Source organism: Oncorhynchus kisutch, linkage group LG13, assembly GCF_002021735.2.
Source record: "Oncorhynchus kisutch isolate 150728-3 linkage group LG13, Okis_V2, whole genome shotgun sequence".
Classification (NCBI taxonomy): domain Eukaryota; kingdom Metazoa; phylum Chordata; class Actinopteri; order Salmoniformes; family Salmonidae; genus Oncorhynchus; species Oncorhynchus kisutch.
Window position 1 is genome coordinate 51,648,434 of NC_034186.2, and position 17,327 is coordinate 51,665,760.

Sequence of the window (17,327 nt, forward strand, 5' to 3'; positions counted from 1 at the left end):
ATTGCAATGTATTAGTGGGCTACGGGGTGCCCTAATTAGTTGGCCATAATAAATGCAGTTTGCCTGGATTACATTTATGCTTTTATTAATCAAATACTGTTTTGTTTTAGCTTATTACATTTTACATAACAGCTCGTTCAGGGAAGACAAATAAAGCCAAAGTCCTATGATGTGTTCTACCATTGGGGGGCAGAAGACAAATGCATAGCAAAGCACAGCGATGCTGAGGGTGCCTCTTGCCCCGGCTTTAGTTCCACATCATCTCCTCTATTTCAAGATGGCAGCCATGAGGCTATGAAGAAGCGATACATGTTTCTGGAATAAATTATGAAAACAGATACTAGGTAACAGCGTTAGACACATACGCCTGTGATATGACTGGTATCATTATTGCAAGTGTGTTGTTTCTAGAGTGAGATTTATAAGGAAAAATACGTTGCATACCGGTATGCTCATTTGCTAAGCTAGCCAAATAAATGAATTCTGGGGACGGCCACATCTGATTCGCCAGCTGTCAGCTAAAGAAGCATATTGATCTGTGCGGTGAGTGTCTGTATTTTAGCTATGAAGACAATGAACTGTGGCTACCTTCCTATATCCGTTTCAGACAAAAATCTAGCTACCTAGACTTGATAAGAATGCCCCGTTCAAGACAACTCGGAACTTAGGAAAAAAAAACGATATACGAAAGACAAAATAGATCTGAACGGTCATCTAACTCGGGAACTCGGACCTCTTTCCAGAGCACCGACCTGAAGATCACTGACCTAGTATATTTTTGAGTTCTCAGTTGTTTTGAATGGGCATAAGACGATGCAGCAATAGAGCACCACAGTGGTGGTGTCACAATATCCATAAAACCTAGAGGTCAAACAGGGAAATGGTTCCAATCGTTTTTCAAACATACATTTTTCCCATATGGGACTTTAGAAACACAAAATAAGGGCTGTGTTTTGTGTATGCTTACCCTGGCGTGATGTTTTGATAACCATGGATATCTCCGACAATGTGACTTACCAATACATTCAACTATTTACTCTCAAATTCAAGAGCTAAGTAGCATCAAAGTAGACATGCAAAACTACAAATCAAACTTTATTTGCCACATGCGCCAAATACAACAAGTGTAGACTTTACTGTGAAATGCTTACTTACAAACCCTAAACCAACAGTGCAGTTCGAGAAGAAGAAAATTTACCAATTTACCAAAAAGTAACACAATAAGAATAACAATAACGAGGCTATATACAGGGGGCACTGGTACCGAGTTAGTGTGCAGGGGTACAGGCTAGTTGAGGTAATCTGTAGGTGGGGGCGAAGTGACTATGCATAGGTAACAAACTAACAGTGAGAGGGGGGTAGAAGGGGAATTGTTAAGCAGTCTAATGGCTTGCGGGTAGAAGCTGTTGAGGAGCCTTTTGGTTCTAGACTTGGCGCTCCGGTACTGCTTCCCATGCGGTAGCAGAGAAAACAGTCTATAACTTGGGTGACTGGACTCTGTGACAAATTTCTGGGCTTTCCTCTGATAGGGAATATATAGGTCCTGGATGGCAGGAAGCTTGGCCCCAGTGATGTACTGGGCCGTTTGCACTACCCTCTGTAGCGCCTTACGGTCAGATGCCGAGCAGTTGCCATAGCAGGTGGTGATGGAACCGATCAGGATGCTCTCGATGTTGCAGCTGTAGAACCTTTTGAGGATCTGGGGACACATGCCCAATCTTTTCAGTCTCCTGAGGGGGGAAAAGGATTTGTCGTGCCCTCTTCACGGCTGTCTTGGTATGTTTTGACCATGATAGTTTGTTGGTGATGTGGACACCAAGGCACTTGAAACTCTCGACCCGCTCCACTTCAGCCCCATCGATGTTGGAGGTCTGTTCAGACCGCCTTTTCCTGTAGTCCACGATCAGCTCCTTTGTCTTGCTCACATTGAGGGAGAGGTTGTTGTCCTGGCGCCAGTTCTCTGACCTCCTCCCTATAGGCCGTCTCATCGTTGTCGGTGATCAGGCTTACCACTGTTGCGTCCTCAGCAAACTTAATGATGGTGTTGGAGTCGTGTTTGGCCACGCAGTCATTGGTGAACAGGGAATACAGGAGGGGACTAAGGGCACGCCCCTGAGGGGCCCCTGTGTTAAGGATCAGCATGGCAGAGGTGCTGTTGCCTACTCTTACCACCTGGGGTCGGCCCGTCAGGAAGTCCAGTATCCAGTTGCAGGGGGAGGTGTTTAGTCCCAGTCCTTAGCTTAGTAATGAGCTTCGTGGGCACTATGGTGTTGAACACTGAGCTGTAGTCAACATTCGCAACATAGGTGTTCCTTTTGTCCAGGTGAGAAATGGCAGTGTGGAGTGGGATTGAGATTGCGTCATCTGTGAATCTGTTGATGCAGTATGCAAATTGGTTTCCAGGATGCTGTTGATGTGAGCCTTTCAAAGCACTTCATGGCTACCGACATGAGTGCAACGGGGCGGTAATCATTTAGGCAGATTACCTTCGCTTCCTTGGGCACAGGGACTATGGTGGTCTGCTTGAAAAATGCAGGTATTACAGACTCTGTCAGGGAGAGGTTGAAAATGTCAGTTGGGTGAAGACACTTGATAGTTGGTCCGCTCATGCTTTGTTTACACATCCTAGGATTTCCGTCTGGCCCAGCGGCTTTGTGAATGTTGACCTGTTTAAAGGTTTTGTTCACATCGGCTACCGAGAGCGTTATCACAAAGTCATCCAAAACAGCTGGTGCTCTTGTGCATGCTTCAGTGTTGCTTGCCTCAAAGCGAGCATAAAAGGCATTTCGCTCGTCTGGTAGGCTTGCGTCACTGGGCATCTCGCATCTGGGTTTCCCTTTGTAGTCCGTAATAGTTTTCAAGCCCTGCCACATCCGACGAGCGTCAGAGCCGGTGTAGTAAGATTCAATCTTAATCCTGTATTGATGCTTTGTTTGATTGATGGTTCGTCTGAGGGCATAGCGGGATTTCTTATAAGCATTCAGATTAGTTACCCACTCCTTGAAAGCGGCAGCTCTAACCTTTTGCTCGATGAGGATGTTGCATGTAATACATGGCTTCTGGTTGGGATATGTAGGTACAGTCACTGAGGGGACGACGTCCTCGATGCACTTATTGATGAAGCCGATGACTGAGGTGGTGTATTCCTCAATGCCATTGGATGAATCCCGGAACATATTCCAGTCTGTGCTAGCAAAACAGGCCTGTAGTATAGCATCTGCGTCATCTGACCACTTCCGTATTGAGCGAGACACTGGTACTTCCTGCTTTAGTTTTTGCTTGTTAGCAGGAATCAGGAGGATATAATTATGGTCAGATTTGCCAAATGGAGGGCGGGGGAGAGCTTTTAATGCATCTCTGTGTGTGGAGTAAAGATGGTCTTGGATCCCCCCCCTGGTTGAACATGTGACATGCTGGTAAAACTGATTTAAATTTGCCTGCATTAACGTCACTAGGAACGCTGCTTCTGGGTGATCATTTTCTTGTTTGCTTATAGCCTTATGGAGTTGGTTGAGAGCGGTCTTATTGCCAGCTTTATTTTGTGGTTGGTAAATAGACGGCTACGAATAATACAGATAGTGCGGTACCTTATCATAAGGTACTCTTCCTCAGGAGAGCAATACCTCGAGACTTCTTTAATCCCTGCAAGCTTCTGCAAATCAAATCAAATTTTATTTGTCACATACACATGGTTAGCAGATGTTAATGCGAGTGTAGCGAAATGCTTGTCATCTCCAGCTGACACCTTTGCTGACAGACATTGTAAATGTTTTAAACTTGCACAAGACCTTCACAGAATTGCTCATTTAAAGAAATGTAGCCAATTTGTTCATTACTACATTTAGGTAACATTAGATAGTTAATCCAGAGATTGCTTACCTTTGCCCCCGATTTAACAGTCATCCAGATCATCTTGACACTTGTAGTTCTTTATGATAGCGACATTGGCAGCTATTTAGCATTTCATTTTTGGTGGGTCAATACAGGCGGATATATTGATAAAAGTCACCTTGTCCTAGAGAGATTTACACGGTTATCAAAACATCACGCCAGGGTACGCCTACACTAAATACAGTCCATATTTTAAGTGTTTCTAAAATCCTCTATGGGAAAAATGTATTAATGGTGGAAGAACAATTGGAACCGTTTCCCTATTGGACCACTATGTTTTATGGGTATTATGACACATACTGTGTATTCTTTGACTTGCCAGGAGGAAGAAGTAACCTGGAAGAAAATATCTAGCTAACTTTCTAGCTATGCTAATGACAAAAGCTATAACAGCTAGCAAGCTTGCTCATTTATTAGATAGATGTTGATGACAGTCTTGCTGGAAAATTCTGATTATAAATGCAATGGATTTGCTAACAATGGCATGTCCTCTTAGCTCAACTTCACCATGGCCATCTCTCAGTTTCGCCTTTTCAAGATTTGCACATGGCTTGCAACCTTACTTTCATTCTTCAGAAGGTTAATGTGCAGGTAAGGAACAACCATTATGTTGAATTGAAAGAAGCAAAACTGATCTAGGACCCTTTGCTGTGTCAGACTATGTCTGTATAGATTTTGCCACATCTTAAAGCCACAGTGTGTAAGATTTCCAGTCATTTTACTTGGTTGACATGAATGTTAATCTCCTGGAACGTTATTCCTTGAGGACAACAAACACATTAGCATAGAAATGAAATCCTATTTGCATGTGAAAATTGCATACCATGGAATGCCTTTGCTCTAAAATGTATGTTTTTGTGGTGGCCCACAGTTTGATGGTAAGCACATTGTGTTTTTCGACATAGATCTGGGAGGTTGCGTAAGCTAAGCGGCGATCAGATATCTCTTCCAATTACGGTTGATTTTTCATCGGTGCCCAAACAGGTCAGTGATATACAAGTTTATAAGCTACAGCCCATTATTGCTAACATGAGGCAAGTGCTTAGTCGGTAGAAGAATCATTGCTACTATGGAAAATACAATCATGGTGCTCCTATTATAATGATTTCTAATTATGTTTTCTTGTCTTCACATCCCTAACAAACCTGTTGTCATTAATTACATCATCAAACATGTATTGTGCAACCAACAGTCAGTGTTTACATTGTGGCACACTTAAATGCTTTCTCTTTTATTTTGGTCATATTATTTTTTACAATAAACTTAATTTACACCTTTGACCAAACCCTGTGCAGCCAGAGATTGAAGAATGGAGCTCGTGGGATGAAGAAGGTCCCACGAGTATCAAGATCGAGGGTGGTAACGGCAACGTGCCACCTCAGCCCGGCGAGGAAGAGGAACCAGACTACTTCAAAGACATGGCACCCACCATCAGGAAAACACAGAAAGTAGGCTGGGTCTTCATTTCAAGCTGAAATCTGTGTAAAGTGCCACAGTTCGCCCCAGCATCTTTTGTTGTTGTGTTTGTTTTGTGTAGTTGAAACTCAGGAGAGGAGTGTCCTGCAGCGTGGTGTGATGCGCATGCAATGATGTCCCAGGGGGGGAAAACGTGTTTGTTGTTTGAGTTAACTTTTTTGTTGTTAAAGTATCCCAAATGGAAGAGGCATTTTCACTAAGTACAGATTCCAGCTTTAAGTGCACCTCAACACTAATTGAAGGTAGACTTAGCAATATACATTTACCAAAAGGGAGGAGCAGGGTAATTCCCAACACAAACAAAAATAGTCTAATAGGCGAGGCTGCACTGTTCAACATTTTGTTATCACCCAGCTATCACATGGTATGAGAGAGTGAAGAAAACTCCCGTGCACATGCGCTGATGCTTAACAGTATCTGTATTGGTGATGATGAGTGCAGCCTCTTGCCTCACACTCTGTCGACAATATCGCTGGCCACGCTGCTGCTTGTAGTCATGCCATATCATATTGTTGATTCTTAGTGGTTTTAACTTGTCTCCTTTCTTTCTCTGTCCCCACCCCAGATTGTGCTGAAGAAGAGGGAGCCACAGAACTACTTGGTACCCGATGGCAGTGCGGGCTTCTCCAGCAGACTGGCAGCCACTCAGGACACCTCCTTCATCCAGCCATCTGTGAGTTTGTGTACCACCGACCAATGTACAGTGTCTATAGACAGTTTACAACCCCATGAACTTTTTTTCACATTTTGCTCCCATAAAATTAAATCTAAAAAGAGATTTCGATTTTGTTCTTCCTACGGAGCTACACAACCCACACCTCATTTTCAAAGTGAAAGAAAGATATAGACAATGTTCTAAATGAAGAAAAAACGACTGAAATATCATAATTGGATAAGTCTCCACTCCCCTGTGTTAATACTTGGTGGAAGCACCTTTGGCAGCCATTGCAGCTATTAATAATTTGGAAAAAGATTATACCAATTTTGCACAACTCTTAGGGCAACATATATCCATTGTTTTTGTCAAAATTGCTCAAACTCATAACATTTAGCTGGGGATCATTGAGAGACAGCGATATTTAAACTTACTTAGATTTTTTTTGTAGCAGGTTAAAGTCAGGACTGAGACTAGACCACACTGGAACACTCAACACCTCTTGGAAAGCATATCTGGCGTGTCTTTGGCGTTAAAATGTGTGTAATTGTCTCCCTGAAAAAGGTTAAGTATATCTCAGGTTTAGGGTTACAGAAGACTGAGTCGGGTTTTCCTCTAACTTTTTGATCCTGACAAAATTCACAGTCTCTGCCGATGACAAGCATACCCATAACATGATGCTGCCACCACAATACTTGGAAATAGAGTGTTTCACTTTGTGTTGTATTGGGTTTGACCCAACCCTGTCATTTTTAATATTACTTAACAGGATTGTTACAAACAGAGTGGATCATTTGCAGTGATTTTTTATTTATTTTTTACACAAGCTTATTTATTTTCACTTTGTCATACAGGCCAGGAATGTTGTTGCGTTCAGTTTCTGAAAACCTAACTCTGGGATAGACACACTAGAACGGCTTTCCAAGAGGTGTTGAGTGTTACTGAGTGGTCTAGTCTCAGTCCTCACTTAAATCTACTTTAAAAAATCAGAGACAAGGTTTGAATATGGCTGTCCATAAAATATTTCCAACCAAATGTAAAGAGCTTGAGTGATTTTGACAAAAACAATGAATATATTTTGCCCTAAGAGTTGTGCGAAGTTGGAAGAATCTTATTCCAAGTTATTCACAGCTGTAATGGCTGCCAAAGGTGCTTCCACTAAGTATTGACACATGGGGGTGGAGACTTATCCAATTATGATACTTCAGTTTTGCTATTTTTTCTTAATTTGGAAATGTTCTATAACTTTCACTTTAAAACTGTGGAGTAGGTTTTGTCTAATTGAATCCCGTCTTACATTTAAGGCAGCAAACTGTGGAAAAAAGTCTCTTGTGATAGACTGTTAACATTTATATTATCATGTGTTGGCCTCTGCTGATTCTAAGATGGGGGTGAGGTGAGCTTGTACAGTGGATTACTGTCACTATTTTTTGATGAATACTGATTTTTGCAGAGGTGGTATTTGAAGTTAGGGTGGGTTTAAAAAAAAAACAACTTGAATGGTCACTGATAACATCCTAAAATTGTTGTACAGCCTGGATTATAAACATAGGTGGACTTTTGAAAGGGCACGTGCTTTGGCAGAGGCTTGGAGAGGGGTTGCACTGCTCCATCCACTGTTTCCAGATTTCAAAACCTCAGCCACCAAAAGCTGAGAAGCTAGCCAGCGCCTGTCCAATTTCTTGTTCCAAGGATTACAGACCAGCTCACAACTGCACTATGATGAAGTCTGGGTTTCTTTTTAGTTCACCATCTCAAAAGTAGTTTGCTTTAGTTGGATCAGTGCTGTGACATTTGTTCATTCCCAGAAGTGCACATTTCCAGGAGTGCACAAGTCCTCCAGGGCCACAATTCTCTGTATTCAGGTTGAATTAAGGTTTATAGAAGTGTGAAGAATAGTTGCTAATGGAGATTAGGTCACCACTGCCCTCCTATACTGTGACTGTGTTCCTGTCCTCCTCTCTGTCCCACAGTCTGAGCTTGGAGACATGGATACCTGGCACGAGGATACCAACGCCTGGGAGGATGAGTCGTCAGATGCTGCCTGGGAGGCCGATTTAGTGCTCAGGTGATAGCACTTTCTATTATTATTATTATTATTATTATTATTACTATATTGTCTAAAGCAGGGGTATTCAAATATTACCCTACAATGTCCGAAGCCTGCTGTTTTTTTGTTTTACCTGATAATGAATTGCACCTACCTTGGTGTCCCAGGTCCAAATCAGTCCCTGATTGGAGGGGAAGAATGTGGGGGGGGGGGGGGGGGGGAAGCAGTGGAACTGGTTTCAATGTAGTCTGCGCGGGACTGATTGCTTCATCCTGCTCCCACCCGCTACCTCATAACTGGTTCTGAACCCAACTGCAGACCTGCAATGTTATTTTAGGCATATGTGATGCAGCTCACTTGCCAGCATTGGTCCCAGCAATTTTGCACCATTAGGCAATATCAAAATGCGCAAAAATAACCCAGGAGATAGCCTAGGTTAAATTTCCTGAGATTCTCGCTTGTCCCATTATATTAAGCTATCGGTATTACTGGGCTGTATCAGCCAATATGCTAGACATAGTTTGAAGAGAGCAGAGTTGGAGAGACTTGCACTTTCTCTTGAGCTATTTTTATAGCCTAACGTTTTGCATGAAGATTTTCAGACTAAGACATATGGGTTATAAATATTTATTTCTAGGCAATGTAGTAAACTATAGCCTCATCATATTCAGGTAGTTACATTTCCTTGGAAAGATAACTGACAGTGATTCTCCACCCATGCATTGGCAGCCTACTCTATTTCAATGAGACCAAACATATACACTATATGACCAAAAGTATATGGACACCTGCTCATCGAACATCTCATTCCAATCTCATGGGCATTAATATGGAGTTGTTCTCCCCTTTTTCTGCTATAACAGCCTCCACTCTTCTTGGGAGGCTTTCCACTAGATGTTGGAACATTGCTGAGGGGACTTGCTTCCATTCAGCCACGAGCATTAGTGTGGTTGGGCACTGATGTTGGGCGATTAGGCCTGGCTCACATTCTGCATTCCAATTCATCCCAAAGGTGTTCAATAGGATTGAGGTCAGGGTTCTGTGCAGACCAGTCAAGTTCTTCCACACCGATCTCGACAAACCATTTCTGTATGGACCTCGCTTTGTGCATGGGGGCATCCTCTCTAGGTTTCTTCCTAGGTTTTGGCCTTTCTAGGCAGTTTTTCATAGCCACCGTGCTTCTACACCTGCATTGGTTACTGTTTGGGGTTTTAGGCTGGGTTTCTGTACAGCACTTTGATATATCGCGTGATGTAAGAAGGGCTATATAAATAAAATAGGATTTGATTGTCATGCTGAAACAGGAAAGGGCCTTCCCCAAACTGTTGAAACAAAGTTGGAACCACAAAATCATCTATAATTCAAATATATATGGTTATATTACGTAAGAACAATGGTGCAACATTAATAAAAATGATATTATTTTCTAACAAATGCGCTTTCTCCCGTGTTGGATAGCAGTCACTCTCTGCGGTTTTGGAACACATATGTGCACTGTTGAATTGGCGCCTTTTCCTAGACCTTGTTGCTATGTGAGTAATATCAAAGTTAACCAGCATATTGGTGTTGAGAATAGAGGTCGACCGATTCATCGGAATGGCCGATTTAATTTGGGCCGATTTCAAGTTTTCATAACAATTGGTAATCGGCATTTTTGGACACGGATCATGGCCGATTACATTGCACTCCACGAGGAGACTGCGTGGCAGGCTTGACTACCTGTTATGCGAGTGTAGCAAGGAGCCAAGGCAAGGTGCTAGCTAGCATTAAACGTATCTTTATAAAAAAACAATCATAACATAATCACTAGTTAACTACACATGGTTGATGATATTAGTAGTTTATCTAGCTTGTCCTGTGTTGCCTACAATCGATGCGGTGCCTGTTAATTTATCATTGAATCACAGCCTACTTTGCCAAACGGGTGATTTAACCAGCGCATTCGTGAGAAAAAGCACTGTCGTTGCACCAATGTGTACCAAACCATAAACAATGCCTTTCTTAAAATCAATAAACAAGTATACATTTTTTTACCTGCATATTTTGTTAATATTGCCGGCTAACATGAATTTCTTTTAACAAGGGAAATTGTCACTTCTCTTAGCGTTCTGTGCTACAGAGTCAGGGTATATGCAGCAGTTTGGGCCGCCTGGCTCTTTGCGAACTGTGTGAAGGCTATTTATTCCTAACAAAGACAACCAACTTCGCCAAACGGGGGATGATTTAACGAAAGCGCATTTGCACGAATGTACCTAACCATAAACATCAATGCCCTTCTTAAAATCAATACACAGAAGTATATTTTATTAAACCTGCATATTTTGTTAAAATAAATCCAGGTTAGCAGGCAATATTAAACTAGGGAAATGGTGTCACTTCTCTTGTGTTCATTGCACGCAGAGTCAGGGTATATGCAACAGTTTGGGCCGCCTGGCTCATTGCGAACTAATTTGCCAGAATTTTACGTAATTATGACATAACATTGAAGGTTGTGCAATGTAACAGGAATATTCAGACTTATGGATGCCACCCGTTAGATAAAATACGGAACGGTTCCGTATTTCACTAAAAGAGTAAACGTTTTGTTTTCTACATTATAGTTTCCGGATTTTACCATATTAAAGACCTAAGGCTCGTATTTCTGTGTGTTATTATGTTAGAATTAAGTATATGATTTGATAGAGCAGTCTGACTGAGCGGTGTTAGGCAGCAGCAGGCTCGTAAGCATTCATTCAAACAGCACTTTCGTGCGTTTGCCAGCAGCTCTTTGCTGTGCTTCAAGCAATTGAGCTGTTTATGACTTCAAGCCTATCAACTCCCGAGCTAGTTAGCGGGGTGCGCGCTAATAGCGTTTCAATCGGTGACGTCACTCCCTCCGAGACCTTGAAGTAGTTGTTCCCCTTGCTCTGCAAGGGCCGCGGCTTTTGTGGAGCCATGGGTAACGATGCTTCGTGGGTAACTTTTGTCGATGTGTTCCTGGTTCGAGCCCAGGTAGGGCGAGGAGAGGGACGGAAGCTATACTGTTACACTGGCAATACTAAAGTGCCTATAAGAACATCCAATAGTCAAAGGTATATGAAATACAAATGGTATAGAGAGAAATAGTCCTATTATTCCTATAATAACTACAATCTAAAACTTCTTACCTGGGAATATTGAAGTCTCATGTGAAAAGGAACCACCAGCTTTCATATGTTCTTATGTTTCTGAGCAAGGAACTTAAACGTCAACTTTCTTACATGGCACATTGCATTTTTACTTTCTTCTCCAACACTTTGTTTTTGCATTATTTAAACCAAATTGAACACGTTTCATTATATATTTGAGGCTAAATTGATTGTAACGATATATTATATTAAGTTAAACTAAAAGTGTTAATTCAGTATTGTTGTAATTGTCATTATTACAAATAAATACATTTTAAAAAATCGGCCGATTTAATTGGTATCGGCTTTTTTTTGGTTCTCCAATCTGTATCGGCATTGAAAAATCATAATCGGTCAACCTCTAGTTGAGAACCAATAGTGAAAAAAGTAACCAATTGTAAAAGATACCTTTAATTGCACCGTTTTTATTGTATTTGTTTTATAAATGTAGGATAGCCAGGGCACACTCCAACACTCAGACATAATTTACAAACATAGCGTGTGTTTAGTGAGTCCGCCAGATCAGAGGCAGTGGGATGACCAGGGATGTTCTCTTTAATAAGTGCGTGAATTGGTCTATTTCCTGTCCTGCTAAGCATTCAAAACGTAGCAAGTACTTTTGGGTGTCAGGGAAATTGTATGGAGTAAAAAGTACATTATTTTCTTTACAAAGGTGGTGAATTAAAAGTATACAAAAATATAAATAGTAAAGTACAGATACCCCCGAAAAACGACGTAAGTTGTACTTTAAAGTATTTTTACTTAAGTACTTCACACCACTGTTGAGAACAATGGGCGGAGGCAGCAACGGAGTTAGGAGATGAGAAAACAGCCCTTGTCTTAATTTTCGAAGAAATGTGAGGAGATGCGAATCCCCAACTTAATTAGATCTATAATCAATAGCCTAACTGTTAAATGCACCAAGCCTCGTGCAACCAAAACATGTCGGATTAACAATTTCACATTTGTGTGTTTTTAATCTTTGCTATGCTGTAATAGGTTTTCACTTTTTTTCTGTTAGGACAGTGCCTCTGGTATGTATTTATTTAGTGTTTGTTTACACTGTTCCAAATTGTCAGGAAAAATAATATTTATAATAATGACCCTCCTTTTTCTTGATCTCCTTATTGTTTTTATTATTATTATGATCATCATTATAATAATAAGTAATGTCATTAGGAAACTTATATAACAGCCTTGAATAACCACCATCGAGGCCTGTATTTCAATACTTTATATAGGCTACTGTATCAATCATTAATTTGTTCATGTCATCACACAGCATACGAATCATTCATGATTTGAAATGCAATCAAGCATTTTCGTTTTTAAATTATTGCTGTAAACAATAAATAAATGTGACTGTTTTTAGTCTTTGCTGTGATAAAGGCTTTACAAATAAAACATTTTTGTTTATCTCCAATATTTTCCACAAAAAGTAACATTTATTCCACACATCTGACTTCCCCTTTACCTCCTGAGCAACCATTAAAACATTCCCCTCGTTTTGAGTTTACTTGTCCCGTCCTCTGCATCCATTTTGCTGTCATGTGTTCAGAGTTTGTTATAACCAATTGTTTGATGTGATTATGATATGCTATAGGTCAGGCCTCATTGGTCACGTGCATGTGATGCATACATTTGTCACGTAACTAGAGCAAGGGTTGAGGGAATAGGGCATGTTTCTCCTAAACAAGTTAGGGATGTCAGTAACAGAACTTTTCAGTCAGAAATGGCTTTAATTATGTTGCAGCTTCAGCAACATGGACAGCGCAATAAACACTGTTGCTGTTCTGTGGTGTTCACTGCAGCAAGGAGGAGAGGGAGACAATGGTTGCAAGTCACACAGTCACTCGCTGTCTTTTTTTTTTTTTTACCAGCGCAGCAAGTCTGAGCCCTGCCCTACACAATCAAATCAAATGCGGTCGTACTGCCTCTAGTCATTTGTATCTTTTAATTATTTCATCAAACGGTGCGCTTAAAAGCATCAGACAAGCTCAGTGCGTATAGTTGATTTGGTTAAAACACATAGGATGTGTCATTTTATGGAAGAATACACGTTTAGAACTAGACTAGACAACTCAAGTTCGACCAATATTTGTTTTAGTTGGGGACAGCCCTAGTTCAATGTGAAACTTCTGTCATGTTCAGTGTCATATTGCTGTCATATAGTTGATCTAAAAGTGTAATTGTTATCCAGCAGGTGGCAGTATATTAAGAATGTTCAACACAGCTTCAACACGAAAGAACGGCATTATTTTCACAAAGAGAAGTTTTTTGCTCTCTCTACCTCTGTGAACCATCACCTTTGCTCTCTCAAAAAGCTTAGTAATGAGGTTTGTTGCAATCCTTTTAATAAACTCATACCTTTTTCTGTCGTTTCAATGTCTTCCAGACAACAGAAGATGGCAGAGAGAGAAAAGCGTTCCATGGAACAGCAGAGGAAGAAGATGGAGAAGGAGGTTCAGAGGATGATGAAGAAGGACCAGAAGATTGCTGTCAAGCTCTCGTAACATTTTTTTAGAGCACTCATCCCTTGAGCCAGAAGGCAAAAAAAGAAACACTGAGACAAACTTCATCATGCCATCCTCTAGTCATCTCCACACGAAGATCATCTCTACTCCACAAAGCGGTCATTTAAAAGAAATCTCTGTCCACCAGCCATCATTCGAGGCATGGCTTGGCCAGTGTGATGTTTGTTCAGTGACTGTTGCATTCAGCTATCGGAAGACACTTCATTCCTGGGATGTGTTCATTAGGGCACGCAACGGAAAACGGAAATGAGCATTTCTTATCTGACAACTCCAGGAAGTCACTCCCTGTATCAGTCCATTTTCTTCTGTTTTGCGCTGAATGAACACTACCCTGATTTAATTGCAGTTCGCGCGACCATACTCTGCGCAATGCCCTTTGGTATTGCCCTATGTCAGAGACTTGGTATCAAATGTCACTCTGGCTAAGTATGACACTGGGTTCAGGTAGATAGTTTTGAGTTGTCCATTTCTATTTCCCAGTGATATGTGTAAATATACTGGTACCTATAGTACAAGTGGAGTCTCAAAAGAGACTTATTTCTATGACATTGTCTTATTTATAACATGAAGGACAAAGGTGTGTAATTAAATGTAAGTCTCACTGTGTATGAGTTACATACATCCCTTTGTTGGCTTGGTTATTGTGCTTTTTAATTACGTTTCTCGTCATCGTTGTTCGAAAACACATTCTCTCATTGACGTTGCTTGATATTCCTGATGTACTTTTGCTGTACAGCCTTCAATATGCTGAATTGCACCTTTTGAATTGAAGGCTTTAGAAGAAGAGTTTCAGACTGAGGGTGTGGACACTGTCAAGGGGATTTGGGAATTTAATTGAGCCTTACTCAAGAGTTGGCTGTGGATTCCTATGGTAATCCTATGGTTACTGATCGGCCAGGCTCAACATTTTTGACGTCTTGAATAATCAAAACATTTTCCTGTTTGTTCTTATCCCTGCTTTTTAATACACCAAAATAGAAGCGGCGACTCTAACGACTTTTGTCATTATTATTATTATGTTGAATGTGTTTTTATTTTTTTATTTTACACGTTCAATGTAGCATAACGCATTCAAACTCTGTCTGTGTGTTATCTGAGAAAGTTTGGTTATCAGACATGGCCAACTCACATCCTTGATCAGTGATCATAGCAAATAAAAAGATGCAAAGCTCTGTGCTCCCCTCCTCAGTAATTTGCGGATGGTTAATAACAGAATCAGTCAAAAGATTTCATAAGTTAAAGCCTTTTCCATTGCCTGGACCAATAACCTGTTACGTTTCAATATGATTTTGGTGTCGAATCAAGTGGATCTTTTTTTGTGATGGAAGTGTGTGTTGTGTGCGAGTGCCCAGCAACTGGTGTATGAGACTGGAATGTCAAGCAGAAGGGTCTGGTTGCCATGGAAACATATTTGCAGAGATGGCGCTGTAGAACTGACATAAGGCATTTGCAATTAAACAGACCTGTTGGATTAGAATAACAATTGATAGTCCCTTTTCCAAATTTGTGTTTTCCTTATACCATCAGTGGGGTATCCTATATATAATATGGGGATTCTGGCAAAAGTAGTTTTTATATTGAATGTCTAAGTGAACGATGCCTTTTAAACATTGGTGTTTTCATGGTTATTTTAGGTGGGGCTTTGTGGTAAATGAGGGATTCATTTATTTTTTTCAGAGAATATTGATATGATATTGATGAAGAATATTGATAGTATTATATTGCCCATTGCATGGAACATTGGATCAGGAAGAAAGAGGTTGTTAGCCACAGACAATTATGAAAATACTGCTGACCTTTGTCCTTTTGCTTTCTTTGCAAATTCTTCTTCCAATTGTTATCAAAGTCAGCATGATGGGGATACATGAAAATGTTTTTCTTTGTCAATAAAGATCTCTTTTTTTGCACATTCCTTATTTTTCTATGGTAAATCTCTGGATCCCTTTTCAATTGTCTAAATGTTAACCAATATTAGAGTCATGACAGAAACAAAGATACAAAACCAATGAAGCAAGTGAATTTCAAGATTAAATCACTTTTGCTCTTTTCATACTTGTGTAAAATGTCCTCCCAAGATTCACTCAAGCCATATTATTTCTCTGAACCACCCATGATTTATTGCATTAGGAAAAACTCCCATTATGAATAAACCTTTTACGTGCCTGTAGCCCAGTGTCATTCAATATGCTTGTTCTTTAAGTAGATTAATAGGGCATTTTAATCTTGTGCAAGGCAAATTCCTTTCAAATGCTTTTCAAATCCAAGGTCAGACATGTAACAACATCATCACAATTTCAATGTCTCTCAAAAACACCCCTGCTTGACCAAACCACTCAAAGACTGATCATGACCTACTTTTAGGAACGAAATGTCCCACTCATCAGTTTTTCGGGAAGAGTTGGGGTAGACATCGCTGAGGGATAATCTGCTCGGTTCCTGCAGAATTATTTTTCCATTGTAAAAATGAAATTGTCTCATCTGTGTCAGTAATAGCCATTCTAAGTAAACTATCCATATTTTATCCTGCTGGTATGTTAACCACTACTAGTTCTCTCTGGCACTATCACAATCCATCTTTCCTTGATTCCTCACATCCAATCGCCTCCCCTCCTCAAAATGCATTGGAGAAGGTCAGAGGGGAGGGACCTTGGTCCGTCTCCTCAATTGTCTCCAATACAATTGAGAAGGATGCAGGGAGATAGGATGCATGGATTCAAAGACAAATTGAGACAGCCTTCATAAATAACAGTTGAATGCATTCACATGCTATGAACTCGTTGAGAAACGCTAATTGGCTAATGGCTAACAAGCTGAGTAAACCATAAACTAAAAGTTCAGTAATCATGCCTGTCAACAAATTATGTTCAAAAACCATATTAATAGATTGCATTTTATAAATAAAGTTTTATTGCATTTAACTGCCGAAAATGCTGTTATCCAGGTAATTTCCTTAGTAGTTTATGTCAGAGGTGAGCAGGTGAGAGAAATGAGAGCTCAGGATGATAAATGAGTTCCCCACTAGTAATTACCTGTTGGAGGGCCATTCGTATGTGGTAAATTCCCACTGGTAACGAACGCAGCATGACTCCACCCTCCCTCCCCATATTGATTATTCCTTCTCTTTGCTACCAGGCCTGGTTTCAGAGAGATCACAGCAGATGGAATGATTCATCAGTCTGCTTCCACTCTAATGAACAGAGGGTCATGGTTATGTAACGGAACAACCCCATATGGCAGTAGAGGAAATGGGTTATTTAGCATCGTATGGGACTTCTCATTCCAACTCCAGTCTCAATGCATCAGTCTGCCGGGTGATTAGATTTACTTTAATCCTCACACAAACATAGATGTATCGTGACATGTGAAAACATAGTCTGTGTGTGTAAACAGTCTCTGCTGACCTGTGGCATGACCTTTCTTCAAAGATTGTCGGACTCAGAACCACCATCTTGAAGTTCCACTCTGGCAAGTCTAATGCACTTCCATTGTAAACTGCCCAGGGGACATTGAACACAGCCTGAAAAAGCCATTGCATTTTTTGTTTGGTAAACACTGAAAAAAAAATGTACATGCAA

The 17,327-nt window shown here is 40.6% G+C and overlaps 1 protein-coding gene across 1 annotated transcript; it reads left to right on the plus strand.

Annotated features, from left to right (window-relative positions):
• The first annotated feature begins 176 nt into the window (after window positions 1-176).
• LOC109902206 (receptor-binding cancer antigen expressed on SiSo cells) lies at window positions 177-15,664 on the plus strand. Its single transcript, XM_020498371.2, has 7 exons — window positions 177-543; window positions 4,388-4,482; window positions 4,797-4,875; window positions 5,187-5,339; window positions 5,933-6,040; window positions 7,996-8,090; window positions 13,614-15,664. The coding sequence occupies exons 2-7, from the start codon at window positions 4,400-4,402 to the stop codon at window positions 13,729-13,731; spliced, it is 636 nt and encodes a 211-aa protein (XP_020353960.1). The 5' UTR covers window positions 177-543; window positions 4,388-4,399; the 3' UTR covers window positions 13,732-15,664.
• The last annotated feature ends 1,663 nt before the right edge of the window (window positions 15,665-17,327 follow it).

What these genes read in the sequence shown, in the direction of transcription:
- LOC109902206 (XM_020498371.2), top strand. Translation starts at nt 4,400, where the DNA reads ATGGCCATCTCTCAGTTTCGCCTTTTCAAGATTTGCACATGGCTTGCA. An exon ending in TTCAGAAGGTTAATGTGCAG is followed by an intron (nt 4,483 to 4,796) that starts GTAAGGAACAAC and finishes TTTTCGACATAG; the next exon opens with ATCTGGGAGGTTGCGTAAGC. An exon ending in GAGGCCGATTTAGTGCTCAG is followed by an intron (nt 8,091 to 13,613) that starts GTGATAGCACTT and finishes AATGTCTTCCAG; the next exon opens with ACAACAGAAGATGGCAGAGA.